Source organism: Zingiber officinale, chromosome 4B, assembly GCF_018446385.1.
Source record: "Zingiber officinale cultivar Zhangliang chromosome 4B, Zo_v1.1, whole genome shotgun sequence".
NCBI classification, from domain to species: domain Eukaryota; kingdom Viridiplantae; phylum Streptophyta; class Magnoliopsida; order Zingiberales; family Zingiberaceae; genus Zingiber; species Zingiber officinale.
The window spans coordinates 84,245,849-84,261,878 of record NC_055993.1 but is presented as its reverse complement, the minus strand read 5'-3'; the positions used below and the strand labels follow the sequence as shown (position 1 = coordinate 84,261,878).

Here is a 16,030-nt window from a genome sequence, read left to right as displayed (position 1 = left end):
TAAACTTTGAAGATTAGGACTCTATTTATAGTCCACTGGCACTACAAGAAAATCCTCATTCAACAACACTCAAACGACAATGGTTTTTAAAGGCTACGACAGTAGTTTTTGAAAACTGTTGTCTATGTGCGCTATTTTTGGGATTACGACAACGGTTTTTGAAAATCGTTGTCTATTAAGTGTTGTTGAATACCATTGTTTTTTTTTTCTTTCGTCGTTTTTTCCCCTTTGCAATTTTTTGCTGCTGCGTTTTGTCTTTCCCTCTCTCTGAAATTTTTTGCCGCCGCATTCCACCCCTTTACCTTCTCGATCCCTAAAACCTCTCACTTGCTCTCTCGTTTTCTATGGTGATGGTGAGCTCGCGGCTATGGGATTGAGTAGAATGGAAGGATAGAAGAAGGCTTAGAGGTTTTCAATGCTCGGCGATCTCTGTCGAGGCATCCTAAACCTTATCGCGTACCTCTGATCTGCAGCCACGGATCGTACCAATGACGACCTCGATGACCTTGGAAGACTGCCGCATCCTACAATCATCTCTAGCCCGACGTCTCCCATAGAGAAGGAAACTCCTTTCTGGTATATCGATTCCTCCTTCATTATTGTCCGATCACTTTTCTCATGAGATATTTTCCGGTTAAATCGAATAATTTATGGGCATGCAGCCACTTCATAGAACTTGGCTGATACCTGTTGGGAGACTGTTGGTGCAATATTCCCCAGGTCAAGGTTGACCTAGTTTGACTGAGCTTGAATTTGGTCAAGCTCGAGTCTTAATGTTTATGTTTTGATGGTTTGACAATACATGTTGACAATACATGTTTGACAATACATGTAGACAACGCATGGAGATTGCAGGTGCAATTGTTCATGTGTGGAGATTGTGATGGAGAGTCAAGTAGGTCAAGGTTGACCAGATACTTGACTGGGAAGTCCTAACTGGGATGTTAGGCAGAAGGAAAATCCTGGTGAGTGAAGCCAAGTGAAAGACCTAGTGAGTGAAGCTAGGCAGTTTGAAAGTCCTGGTGAGTGAAGCCAGGCAGAAGGAAAATCCTGGTGAGTGAAGCCAGGTGAAAGACCTAGTGAGTGAAGCTAGGCAGTGAGGAAATCCTAGTGAGTGAAGTTAGGTGAAAGTCCTGGTGAGTGAAGCCAGGCAGAAGAGAAATCCTAGTGAGTGAAGCTAGGTGAAAGACCTGGTGAGTGAAGTCAGGCAGAAGAGAAGTCCTAGTGAGTGAAGCTAGGCAGAAGGGAAATCCTAGTGAGTGAAGCTAGGTGAAAGACCTGGTGAGTGAAGCCAGGCAGAAGAGAAGTCCTAGTGAGTGAAGCTAGACAGAAGGGAAGTCCTGGTGAGTGAAACCAGGCACAGGGGAAATCCAGATGGGTCAAGGTTGACCAGACATCTGGTGAAAGTCCAAGTAGGTTAAAGGGATTAACCGGATACTTGGCACGAGTAAGAAAAGTCAAAGTAGGTCAAAGGGATTGACCGGATACTTGGCAAGAGGAGAAAAGTCCAAGTGGGTCAAAGGGATTGACCAGATACTTGGTGAGAGAGTCCTAGCTGGTCAAGGGTGACCGGATGCTAGGTTTTATGTACCAACAAGTCATGGTTGACTGGATGTTGGTTTAGGAGACTTTGGACTTGGTTTTGGGCAAAAACCAGTAGCTGGATCGATCAGCCGATCGATTGGATGGAGCCCAATCGATCGGCCGATCAATTGGGGAGTCCCAGCGAGAAGCCTTCATCCCAATCGATCAATGGATCGATTGGGAGGCAATCGCGAGCGCACAGAAGTCTGCTGGATCGATCAACTGATCGATCTAGAGGTCCCAATCGATCAGTGGATCGATTGGGAAGCTGTGATTTATCGCGATAAGCCCTGGATCGATCAACCGATCGATCCAGGCAAATTCCCAGAGCACAGAGGCGCTCTGGATCGATCAGCCGATCGATCCAAAGCCTCCCTGATCGATTGGGAGCAATCCAATCGATCGGGATCCAACCGTTGGCGTCGTATTTAGCTGCAGACGTTCGATTCCTTCAGCAGATCTTCCGAGTGCTTCACTGATTCATCTCAGATCCTCGACAGCAACTCCACAGCTCTCTCTAAGCTCCAGATCGCCAGTTCTTGAAGGTTCTTGGAGGCTCTTCCAAGTCAAGAGGAGGATCAAAAGCAAGAAGAAGAAAGCTAGGGTTAGGGTTTCTTATATTCATTGTAAGCTTTGCTTATAATTTTGTTCCCTTTCCTTTCTTTCTGTATTGAGAGTCTTGTAGGGCTTCTCCGCCTTCGGTAGTTATCGAAAAGGAGTGTTTATTAGTGGAGGTGTGTGTGTGTGCGTGGATCCTTGGACTAGTCACCTCTTGTGAGGTGGATACCAAGTAAAATCCATTTGTTAGCATTGTTGTAGTTGTTTCTTGTATTTCCGCTGCACATCTTTGAAGAAACAAGCAACGACGAGCACCTAGCATACGATGAACTATTCACCCCCCCCTCTAGCTACATATTCGGTCCCAACAATACCGAATGGATTTTTTTCTTGCTACAATGATCGTTATCAATGATTCTTTGGTATGAGTTTAGTAATGATTCTTTGGTGATCGTTATCGTTTATCAAATAATTTTTGTTTTTGCTAGAAAACAAAAATACTTTTCTAGCCAATTAATTCATGTTGTTCTTGATATACACATGGGTTTAGCAGGTGGAGGAGATACCAGGTGGCTTTCCTTTTGAGATCCAAGATGAGAAGGGAATGAACACTGTTACTCTGAAGAGAAACTATCATGGAGAGAGAGTGTCGAGGTCATAGTTTCCATGCCTAGCTTATGAAGAGAAACTATCATGGCTTGCCTATGAAGGACCTGATTTCAGGTTTGTATTCTTTTCCTTCATTTTGTTATTTTGTATGATTATGCTAAGGAACAACAATACAACATTTTTTTTTTTGTGCAGTGATCTGGATGAGAATCTGCAGAAATCCTTTCACAAGTATCTAGAGATAAGAGGAATTTCCCCTTTGACAACCAATTTCCTGCATGAGTACATGATAAATAAAGATAGTCGTGAGTATTTGCTGTGGTTGAAGAATTTGAAGCAGTTTATCCAAAAGTAGAATGTTTCAAAAAATTTCAATAGATTTTCATTTAATATAGTCTTATCCCGAACTCATGATTCTTTATTAAGTTTATTATTGCCTTAGAAATAACTAACACCCTATGGTTTTTACCAGTTACTAAGAAATCATATTCTGCAGCACAATCTTATAGTCTAATAATATTTCAAGAGTATTTAATCTGAAAATGAAATCTACAGGTTAACGTCGAGTTCATGTTTGCTTAGTGGAGATACATCTGTGCAGCTAGAATATTCTCCATTGTTACTGGTGGGGGAATGCATAGTGTAGGAGGTAACTTTTTCTTAGCTAAATTCCTCTTCATATGGGATCTCCTTGTATGTATGTATGTAATCATGGAACTCATTAACCCATATTTCCTGCTTTAGATTCAGATAGTTTGAGATATGTTATAATTGTGACCATAATTTGGTATCGATACTGGTGCTTTGTTGACTTCTGTAAAAATATTTCATTCTCTTGGCATGGTGGTCACAAGCTATAGATGCATATTCTCTTTCCATGCCAATTATAAAATTTTTCAACCATGCTGTAGTTCAATTGGATGCTTGTGAGGATTAAACTTTGATATTTATTCAATGGAGATTTTTCTTATAGCTGTCTAATTTTGACTAAGAGTGAAAGTACAGATTGGTCATTTCCTCTAACCTTCTAAATAGGTTTTTAAGTCTCAGATTGTCTCCATGTTACTTTCTCTGTTGTGCAACTCTAAAAACAACCAATTTCTCATCCCGAACTCATGATTGTTTATGATGCAATGACTATACTCCAACCTCAGGGAAAGGAGCTTGATTTGCTCATTGTAATATTGCATGATAATGATGGTTCTCTTTATGGTATGATGTCTTTCTTGCACTTAATCTTGTTCGACACAACTTGATATTTTTGCTTGTTGACAAATATCAATTGGTTGAACCTTTTAGCTTTAATTTTTTTCCTTTCCTTGTTCGCTTTATTATTATATGCCATAGTTATTACAAGTGATCAAAAGAAGATATGTGAGACTGGCCTTGGTTTAGTTTCACAATGTTCCTTGACAAAGCATGTTTTCAGGATGAGTAAATAGTACCTTGCCAATGTTGGCCTCTAGATCAATGGAAAGGTGAGTACGTGGAAGGTGGATCTATTTTTCTTGTTCTGCTTTGTGTCACTAAGGCTTGATTCATAGGTTGGAGGAAGGGACATAGTTCTTGTCGATGCATTGTCAAGGCACATTCCTCTTGTTAGCGACCGACCAACTATAATATTTGGTGCTGACGTAACACATTCTCATCCTGGGGAAGATTCTAGCCCTTCTATCGTAGTTGTAAGTAATTTTGTCAATCTTCATTTCTTAGCCTATGTATAGTTGCCTTGATGTATCCTTACTATCACATGCAATGTATTAATATTTCATTTAGACAAGAGATTGCTAGAATTAATATAAAAATTCTGTTAGCTTAATGTAAAGTTTGTTCTTTATATTCAAATTTAATTGCATGATTTATTATCCTTTCTCTTTTTTATCAAATACAATTACTTAAATGAGGGTTAGTTTACATTGTTTAAAGTTCAGACATGTTTGTATTGTAATGCTTCATAGTAGAATAAAAAACCTAACAAGTTGAGGGGATAATGACCTTATTTTAGATATTTTTATCTTCTAATATATGTTTATATTTTGCAGGTTCTATTGACAAAGTTTCCTAGCATGCCACCAATGTTCCAAGCAACATCAAATGTTGTCCAGGATTTGACAATTACAAGTAATATTCACTGAACATTCTATATTTCTTTATCTATTTTTTTCATAATTAATTAAATGCATTAGTTGAACATAACAATTAAAATAGACTTATATGGAACATGTTGGTCTATGCTCCCTTATGAATTGCACTTTTATTTGAAGCAGAAATTCTTATGCGCATGTTGATCCTTATTACTAGTGTTGTCAAGCACTAACATTGCAAAATAGTGTGACAACTGATAATCAAGACTACATGGAATAGTATCATCCTCAAAGGTACACGCACTTACTGTATAAGGTTTATACATGCACTTGCTATAAAATTTTAGTATGAAAATAAGCTCGTTATAATTTTTCATACGGATTGAATTTCCTTAATTAGTTTTACTCCAAAAAAGACATATTTGCATTCTCTGCATAAATGTAGCAGATTCATGTCTACAAAAATGATTTGCTCCTATTTATAGAAAATAGGACCATGTTAGTTGCAACTCGCAAGAATTGATTCTACTTTCACTGGATTATAATTTCTTTAGTGGGATTGGCCATATGTGATACACGTTCATGTTTGCAAATTTCATACTTCTCCTTAATGTATTTATTGGACTGCTACTCCAGATGCTTCCAAAGCTTATTTCTGCCATGAAGGGAAGTCACGCACAGCATGGTTCACCATCGAACTTCAAGTTACATGTGAAATGGGCTCCTGATGTCTATGATCCACCATGCACCTTACTATTACACACTGTGAAGAAGAATCACCATCAACTTCCCAAAGCAAGGAAAAATTATTACAACAAGCACAGGACCAAGTCAGCTCGAGGAAGTAACAATGATAGAAGAACTGCAAATAGGAGCCTGACCAGCTATAAGACTGAGTCCTTCAACGCAAGGTTTACAACAAGCACATGACCAAGTCAACTCGAGGAAGTAACCGTTGTCTTTTCATACTATTGGGATAAATTTCTTTGAACATGAGATAGGTTTCTTCTTTTGTGATTGTAATTCTTGTATACCTAACATTTTGAATGATATTAATGTGGAGAATATTCTTTCTTGATTATGATTCTTTATTATATATTTAAATTAAAATATGATATATTGGTATTAAAAGATAATAATTTAAAAGACAATGATTTAAAATCGTTATTGTTGTCTATCATCCTCAAAGATAACGGTTAAAAATCATTGTCATAGCCCCAAAAATGATTATAACTGGCAGTAAAATGCTCTAAATAACAACGGTTTTAAACCGTTGTCTTTTCATTCAAAGACAACGGTTTAAAACCATTGCAAAACTGTTGTCTTTTCATTCAAAGACAACGGTTTAAAACTGTTGTCGTAGCCCCCTACTTTTAACAACACTGCCAATTACAACGATTTAAAGAGCTTACGACAACGGTTTTTAACCGTTGTCTTTTAATATTTTTGTTGTAGTGTGGTCATAACTAGCTATTTTCTCACATGCCACTTCCCGAGCGCCTGGACCAGGTCCGAGCACTTGGACTCGGTAGATTTGATCTACTCTACAACGACTCTTCATCAACAGTTTATCAATTCCCAAACGACTGGACCTAGTTCGGGCGCTTGGAGTTTGTTGACGTGGACTCCAGTGTTGTTCCTCACTGCAATGGCTCGAACAAATTGATGACTTGGCCAGTTCTACTCTAGGCGTCAGGACCTGATCTGGGTGCCTGGAGTCTGGGCGCTTGAACTAGGTTTAGGTGCTTGGATGAAGTCAACTTCCAATGTTGACTTTGCTCGATCACTTGGGTGATCCTCCGACCATCTAGAATTGAGCTCACCCGAATTCAACTCTGGTCTTCTCCTCGAACAACCTTCCTCCCTGGCTTCTCATCCCTCGAAAGTGATGCGCGCGCCCTTCTTATCCACCGGTGTACTCTTTCACAACTTCTCGTCCCTCGGATGCACTGAGCCAGTAGAGTCACTTTCCGTACCATCCTTCTCGCTCATTGCGTCTTCCGCTCGACTTCTTATGTTCTTAAGTCACTGCACACTTAGACACAAGGTATCAAAAATGTAGAGTCTAACTCAGTTGATCAAATCAAAACTAACATGGGTAATTACAATATCTTTCACCATCAAGAGGAAGATAACTTCTAAAATAACCTTGCATATTGACACTTATATGAGTAGTAGCACATGTATCTATCCACTAAGTGTTAGTGGGTACAATAATCAAATTGACATCAAAACCGACAAAATTGATAAGTTTTACTTTCTTTACTTGTCAGTTGGTGTATTTGGGACAACCTTTCTTCATATGACCTTTCTTCTTATAAAAGAAATAAGTGAATTCCTTATCTTATTTCTTATGCTCCTTATGGCCAAACCCCCCATAGTATCTAGTTTGTTTTCCCTTTTCTTTATTGATTCTCCTTCACCTCTTACTCAAACCTTGAGAACTAGATGCTAAGTGATCACTCTCAGATGTCTCATGCCTCATTTTCTCCTACTCTTGCATGCATTGAGCTATAAGCTCATTTAATGTCCATTTTTACTTTTGAATATTATAAGAAATTTTAAAAGTAGTGAACTGTGTAGGTAGATACATCAAGATGAAATGCACTAATATTGACTCTAACATTTTGAGTTTTAGTGTTGTCAGACTTGAGGTAATATTGGAATCTCCATAATGTACTCTTGATGTTTCCTTTGTTGTTATACCGCATAGTTATCAACTTCGAAAGACGTGTGGTAGTCTCGACCTTTTCATTTGCTACAAAACTATCTGCTAATTGACTAAGGAAACTTTTAACATTCTCTCCCTCTATTACTGAGTCTTTAATTAGTACCAGAATAAAAGCATCATGATACTTAGACTCATGAAGTTTTATCACTCCCACTTTTTAAATTCCGCTCTCTACTCTATAGTGCTAATACTAGTTAGGAGTGTAGGGTGATTGTGTCTCAATGTATACTTTAAGTCCATACAACCTAAAACTACAATCATGCACTCTTTCCATTCAATAAAATTTTAACTAGTTAATGTGGGGATGTTATAATACTACAGTTGAAATACACTAAAAATATATATAAGGGTTAAAAATTTGAGATAATTAAATGATTAATTGAATTGCTAATGTAGCACATGAATTGATTAATCAAATTAATGTATAGATTAATCAATAATAATATTTAGTGATTAGTTAACCTATTTAATTGATTTTGATAAATTAGATAATATTTGATTAATTATTGTTAATGGGTTAATCAACTAACTATGAGATTAATTTAATTATTGAATGGATGGGTAGATTAATGTAAACACGTATTATACATGCTTAGTTTTGCTTTGCATCCTATATTTGTAGATTTGAGTTTGAGGAAAATCCTTTGACTTGAAGACAATTATGATATGCTTTGCATTCTAGGTGGGTAGATCCTGCTTGTCTTCTTGAGAGCTTTGATTGTAGTGCATGACGGTTTACTACCACGTTTTGATTAGGTCACAGTTACTCGCTTACCTTAAATCTGTTCTATATTACTCCTGAGTTTGATACCTTATTGTTTGTCCTTATATGTTGACCTATTATTGATAGCTATGTAGTTATATTTGTTATTCATGATTGTGTTTATATATATGCATGATATTACCATACCATAGTGTAGGACATTAGATATTCTACTAGACCCCTTAGTAGACGATTTAAGTTTGTACTTATTGTTAGGACGATCATACTATAGTTTAGGATATTGAGCATCTTGCTAAACCTTTATTTATTATTTTATACCATAGTGTAAGATATTGAGTGTCTTAATTGTAATGCCCACAAAATACTAAGCTATATCTAGGAGTATTTTTCCTTAAAATAGAAGAATAAAAGAAAGAAAGAGAAAAAGGGAAAAATAGAAACCAAAATAAAAAGAGGTGAGGTCAAGGATTGAACCTTGAACCTCCCATAAATTGTAGAGTTAAATTGGAGTATGATAACCACTAGAGACATGAATGATATGTAAATAGAAAAGAATATAATATTAGTTAGAGGTGAGAGGATGGTTAAATAAAGGAACAAGAGAAAACCAAGTAGCTTACTTTCTCTTCCTCTTGGTTAAGAGAAGAAGCAAGCAAAAGACAAGTTGCTTGCTTCCCTCCTTCTCTCTATTTTCGTGGAATTAAAAGAGAGAAGTAAATAGGAGGGCTAAGGGGGATGAATGAAGGTATGTTCATTACAAAGGAAATAAAAAGGATGGAAAGAAGGAAAGACAAGTGATTAATCTTTTTCTTTTCTTCTTCCTCCTTCCTTCTCCTTCCTCATTCTTCACCGAAACCAAAAGCTCTCCCCCTCCTCATTTCCAAAAGCTAAGCTAAGGTTCCTCTCCAAGAAAACAAATTTACAAGAAGAAGCCTTCAAGGTCTACCCCTGCCCAAGCAAGAGAAATCAAAGGGAGTGCTAGAAGAAGAAGCTCTCTTCTTCCTCTTCACCTAGAGTATTTTTCCTTAAGAAAAATCACATGCGAAAGGAAGTAAGTATCCCCTCACCTGTGGTACAAGTTGCTTTTGTTTTTACATAGGAGTAGAATGCTTAAAACCTAGGGTAACAAGTTGGAACTTTCGGCCAAGTATAAAATAAAAGGAAAATTTTGGGTAGATCAAGATCTAAATAAAGCATGTTCATTATGTTCTTATGATAAGTACCCTAGTATAAGAAGCTAGTTAATGTTCTCATGTTGTATGTTGACTTAAAACCTAGATTTTTAAACATGAACTTTCGGCCAAGTATAGATGAAGGATCTAGGGAAGCTTAAGACCTAAACTAACCATGTTTACTACATCCTTATGATATGTATGCTATGTTAAGGGATTGGGTTGGTTTTTCTTATGCTTGAATGTTGTTTAAAGTTAGCTTTCCCTTCATGTATGTTTCGGCCAAGAACAAAACTAGGGCTTAGAGAAGCTAGAAAGTTAACCTAACATGCTCATGTATCTCTTGATAATGTGATATGAATATAGTTAGGTGTTCATGCTTTTATGTTGTTTTAAAGTTAGTTTTCCCTTCATGTATGTTTCGGCCAAGAACAAAACTAGGGCTTAGAGAAGCTAGAAAGTTAACCTAACATGCTCATGTATCTCTTGATAATGTGATATGAATGTAGTTAGGTGTTCATGCTTTTATGTTGTTTTAAAGTTAGCTTTCCCTTCATGTATGTTCGGCCAAGACAAAAAAATTAGGGTTTTAAAGAAGCTAAAAGTTAACCTAGCATGCTCATGTATCTCTCAATAATATGATATGAATTTAGCTAGGTGATTATGCTTATATGTTGATTTAGAACCTAGTTTTCCCTTCATGTATGTTTCGGCCAAGACCAAAAATTAGGGTTTTAAAGAAGCTAAAAGTTAACCTAGCATGCTCATGTATCTCTCAATGATATGATATGAATTTAGCTAGGTGATTATGCTTATATGTTGATTTGAAACCTAGTTTCCCTTCATGTGTGTTTCGGCCAAGACCAAAGTTAGGGTTTTAAAGAAGCTAAAAAGTGAACCTAGCATGCTCATGTACCTCTTGATAATATGATATGAATTTAGTTAGGTGTTCACACTTGTATGTTGCCTATAGCTTGGTTTTCTCCTTATGAGTGGTTCGGCCATTATGAGTTTAAAAGCCACACTTGCATGTTGCCTATAGCTTGGTTTTCTCCTTATGAGTGGTTCGGCCATTATGAGTTTAAAAGCTTAGATATGCCTCACATTATGTGTTATGTATTAGGAAATGTTATTTACTGATGCTATGCATGATTGTGTCTTTTATGATGTACTTTGTGCCCAATTGTGCATGTTTTATGATATGATAGATGACATGTTCATTATGTATGCTTATGATCCATGCATATGCTTTGTGCCCAAATATGCATGTTTTATGATATGATAAATGACATGTTCATTATGTATGCTTATGATCCATGCATGTGCTGTGTGCCCAAATATGCATGTTTTATGATGTGATAGATGACATGTTCATTATGTATGTTTATGATCCATGCATGTGCTGTGTGTCCAAATATGCATGCCTTACTCCTCATGATATGATAAGATAAGATGTGTTATGTTATGATATTAACCATGATATGATATTTTACTTTGTATGGCTTGTACCAAGGGTGAGCTCCATAAGCGCCCCTAGGCCGACGGACTATGAACGGGTCTAGTAAAGGGATGGGCTCCTTAGTACGCCCCTAGGTCGACGGACTATGAACGGACCTAGATCCCTAGTAGGTTCGGGGCTAGCTACCCTGTCCTAGGGATTGCGCGCATTTATGTATGTATGTGGTACAAGCCGGGCCCTCATGATGATATTATGTTCAAGTACTATATGTTATGTTTTAAAACGTCTTGCATATAACATGACATATGTTTTAAAAGACATCTTGCATGATACGATTATGATTTATAGGACATGATGATTTCTGATATGATATGGCATGATGTTATTTATGAACTGATGTGATATGATTTATAATATGACATGTTATGCTCTTATGATATTTGGATTTATGATATGATTTAGCATGATGTTCCTTATGATTTATGATATAACATGTTATGCCCTTATGATGTTAGATGATCATATTTTTATGGTTGTATGCTTATGTGTTTATGCATTGATATATGGATTTGTTGAGTAGGAAAGGATCTTACTGAGCATGTGTGCTTATAGCTTACTTTCCTTGTACCACGGATAAGGGCAAAGAATGGATGACCTAAGGGAGCTGCAAGAGAGGCAAGGAGATGTGTGTGGTGGTGGCTCGGCTAAGGCAAATGAAGACCTACTTAAGTTATTTGGTTATGTTAACATGGACTAGTGTGTTATGTTATTGTCCATATGACTTCAAGATATTCTTATGTGTTTTATTTTCAAAAGAAATTTTAATATGCATATATGCTTCCGCAAATAGAAATAGAAATGGTTAAGTACGTAACCCCGCACCTACTAGCAGGAGGGGCGGGCGTTACATTAATAGACCCTTGTTGTTATTTAGGCCTATGCCTATACGTTAGTAAGGTTAGACTAAGGTATATCTATAGAGTGTTATATCGGATGTGATTATACTGTTTCTGCTTGTTATGTTATTATGTCCTAATGATCATTATCTCCCATTTATGGTTGAGAGAGTCATTAGTGATCATTGGTATATACCCTGTTTGCCTACAGGACCATCCGTGATAGAGCGTTCTCCTACAAATAGTGTCTAGTTACATACCCTGACTACCCACGGGACCATCCATGGGAGAGCATTCTCCTACAATCAGTGATAAGGGAGCCAGATAGCTACCTCATCCTATCCGTCCACTGGATTATCAGTGGTAGAGCGTTCTCCCATGGATAATGACTAGTTATTTATCCTGACTGGCCACGAGACCATCCATGGTAGATCGTTTCTCCTACAATCAATATTAGTTATGTGCTTTCTATATGTCGGTCATGTATTTATTCATGTAGGTTTGGATATATTGTATATACTCCCGATTTGTTGGTTATACTTGGTTGAGAAGGTTAGTGAAGTGCTATGTTATTGATTATACTTTTGGTTAGCTAGTGATTATGTTGGGACACTTATGTTGGTTAGTAAGTATTTTACCTGAGACTGCATACTTTCATGTACTATTTTCTTATACTCACTACCCGTTATTTTTCTTTGATCCTCTAGGTTAGTAGATAGAGGATGTGTGTGTAAGGAACTATAGCGCTAAACACGCCGAAAAGCACAGCGGAAAAATAAGTTCCTATCCAGAAGATCCATGCAAAAGGAAATCATATACTAAGTACTAATTTTCTACATGAGAAAGTTATACCTTTGTTGCGTGCCCTTCGCAATTCCGACATCAATGTTTCTTTAGGATGTAGATCTCAGCGCGATCAACACGTCTGTGTCTCTATAGTATCCACACGAACACGTTCTCTGTCCGTCTCACGAACTCACGAAATGGAGAAAGAAACAACCAAAGGTTGTGCTAGCAACCTCTTGTGGAAGTTTTGGCCAAGAGTGGAAGAAGGAAGAAGAGCAAAATCCAAGAAGAGCACACCCATCCAAAAGGTCACTTCATCTATATAAGGTGACTTCACAAAAGGGTTACTTTACCAAATAGGTCACTTCACCAAAAATGTTACTTTACCAAAAAGGTTACTTCACCTAAAGGTTACTTTTACAAATGGCTTTTGTATTCATCCAATGAATACAAAATATTGTTATCTCTTGATCTTCCTTTTGATTAATGATATATTAATCTCTATTAATATTCATTAATCTTAATGGGTTGAATTTAGAATATTGGATTAACCATTAACCCAATGCATTAACCCAATAAACCAATGAGTCTAACCCATTAGTCAATAAGTCTAATCCGAATTCATTCGAGTCTAACTCAATGTGTATAATTCGAATTAAACTTAACCCTATAATCCATCTCCAAATCAACATGTTCTTTGTGTGTGACTCAATAGGCTCTCGTAACGTTGGCAATGTATCTAAAACCATTTAGAAACATAAGCAATGAGTGGCATCTAGCAATGCATCATTGCTACCCAAGTGACAAGAATGTCGAGATCCGACCTAACCTTTCCATGTCTATTATCTTGTATGACTCAATCCTTCTATCCTTGACATCTAGATTGATCAATGAGGCATAGAACGTGTCATCCTTTTATCAATCTTTGTGTTTCTTGATCTCTAAGTAGACACACTCAATCAAATATGCTCAATATCGCATATTGACTCATTTGAGCATGACCATGCATTCTTGTGTCCTACTAATCAAGGGGCCCACAGATATCGCTGCCATCATATGGAAGGGATAGATCTCATCTACATCACTCACATCCCTCCGCATAATTCATTGCATACCCAGTGATCGACTTTATTGTCCACCTTGTTACATGTGACATTTGCCGATACCAAAGTACACAACTCCTTATGTAGGGAACTGTAGTGACTTCAGGTCTAAGGACTATTCATATCAATAGTCACATGAGAATGTTTACGACACTCATATAACGATTCATGAAACATTCTCATAGTGGGTCATTCAATATATATTCTCTGATATATACCCATGTGTCAACCTGATATCTCATATCCATGACTTGTGAGATCAAGTCATATGTTGACCTACATGCTAGTCTTAACGCATTAATATTATCCTTGCATATTAATGCTTGAATAGGAATAGTTAAGAGTAGTGTTCCATGTATATCTACAATATCTCACTATCAATTCAACCAATTGATATGTTGTAGATAAGAACCTACTACCCAAGGACATTATTATACTTATTCAATTGGCACTGAACTGAAATAAATATAATAACTAACTTTGCCTTTTATTAGTAATGATATATGATACAAAATGAGCCTTTTACAATCATCTCATAATTGGTACTAGGGCTAATACTAACAGTGTGTCGCTAAGAAGTCCTGGATACCAGCCCAACTTGAGTTGGATTTATGTTGAGTTGTTTCATTTTATTATTTTCGTTGCTTATAATTATAGTTTCTTTCTATTCTAGATTTTTTTAGTGTGTTTACATGTACACACATACACACAATTACATTGGTGATTTTATATTACATCAATGTTTATTTTACTTGATCTGAGTTCGATATCGTATTTCACAAATTGTTATTAGGGGGTACCATCCGGTTTGGCAGACAAGTATATCCTCGGGGCTTGACAACAATTACTAATTGCACTGAAATTAATCAACCATGCAGTATGCTTTCCTTTGGGTCGATATGTTTTATGCATGATCTAAACAAAATAAATTTTGTTCTATAGTTGTAAGCTACTCATAAATATATATCTAACATAAAAGTAATAATTTCCTTTGGGTCAATTATTTCAACATAGATATACGTCTATCGACACAAATGTGTAAGATTAGTGCATGTGTTGGGGGGGGGGGGGGTAAATCTCCTGATTTTAAAATATTTTCTGTTTCGATTTTATAAAAGTACGCAGCAGAAATAAAAGAAATAGAAATGAAAAGCAAATACAAGAACACAAGGTCAGTTACTTGGTTCAGAGCCTTTGTTGACTTCTACTCTAAGACCCATGATCCTTGGGATTGTATCGATGGGAAATCCATTAAATTCTCTTTCGGAACCGCCAAAAGAGTAATCTGAATACAAATGATCGAAGAAAGTGTAACAATCCTACACTTCCTCTATTCAATAATAAACAATAGATAATTGCATCTTAAATTAAAATATACTAACTCATAGTAAATGGAGGTCAAGGCTTGGAGTTGGTGTCACAGCATCATAGCAGAGTAGCAGTGTGGCCAGAACAGTAGAAGGATCATTTGAGCTCGAATATCAGATATGTATGAAGTGTTGGTCCAACATGCCTTTTAAAGAGTGTTAAAGGCGCCTCCAATCTCATTCGAAGCACCTCCAAACTCTCTAAGACACCTCTAATGCACCTCCGAGGTGTCTCCAACGCACTCTAGGGTGGCTCCCCGCAGTGTAAACTTTATCTCCTTGAGGGCGCCTCCGACCTATCCAAGGCGCCTCCCCGCAGCTCTGAGGAGCCTTAGACATTGTTTATCCACGATTGATTTTTGTACTTAACTCTTGCAAAATCCCGTTAGTCCAAATAACAAAGTGTAACATACAAAATAACATTAGCACAATATAAATAATATTATTAATTAGATCATATCTTACCAAAACCAAGATCTAGTCATAGTCTAAGCTTAAACATCCAAAATGACTCTAAGCTGGACGTGCCTATAGTCCCACCGAGATTTATCCTCACTGGATCACTCTCCTCCAGTGACTAACATCACTTACCATTTGCAGTCATCTGACTTCCCTTTTGACCCACCATGCCTTCTCGCTAGTTGTCAGGTCCGCAAACCCAACTGGTGTTCGATTAAGTGTCAGGTCCCGCAGACTCAGCTGGACTTTCTGTAAGATATTGGATCACTCCTTAACCTATCTAGATTTTATGCCAGTTATCAGGTCCTCAGACCTAACTAGACTTCAACCTAGTGTCAAGTCCTCTATACCCATCAATTCCTGCACACTTGGTAATAAGGTTAGATAACACAATATTTAACTTTAATCTATTTATCATTCATCAAAACATAAGTTTAACTATTGGTGCTAATTGTACCAACAAAATATACTACACCTACATAAGACGTCTTCTTTTGG

The 16,030-nt window shown here is 37.0% G+C and overlaps 1 protein-coding gene across 1 annotated transcript; it reads left to right on the top strand.

Annotated features, from left to right (window-relative positions):
- Positions 1-2,519: 2,519 nt before the first annotated feature.
- Positions 2,520-3,106, top strand: LOC121978354 (uncharacterized protein At2g39795, mitochondrial-like). The gene is made up of 4 exons (XM_042530709.1): positions 2,520-2,564; positions 2,696-2,788; positions 2,828-2,865; positions 2,947-3,106. The coding sequence occupies exons 1-4, from the start codon at positions 2,520-2,522 to the stop codon at positions 3,104-3,106; spliced, it is 336 nt and encodes a 111-aa protein (XP_042386643.1).
- The last annotated feature ends 12,924 nt before the right edge of the window (positions 3,107-16,030 follow it).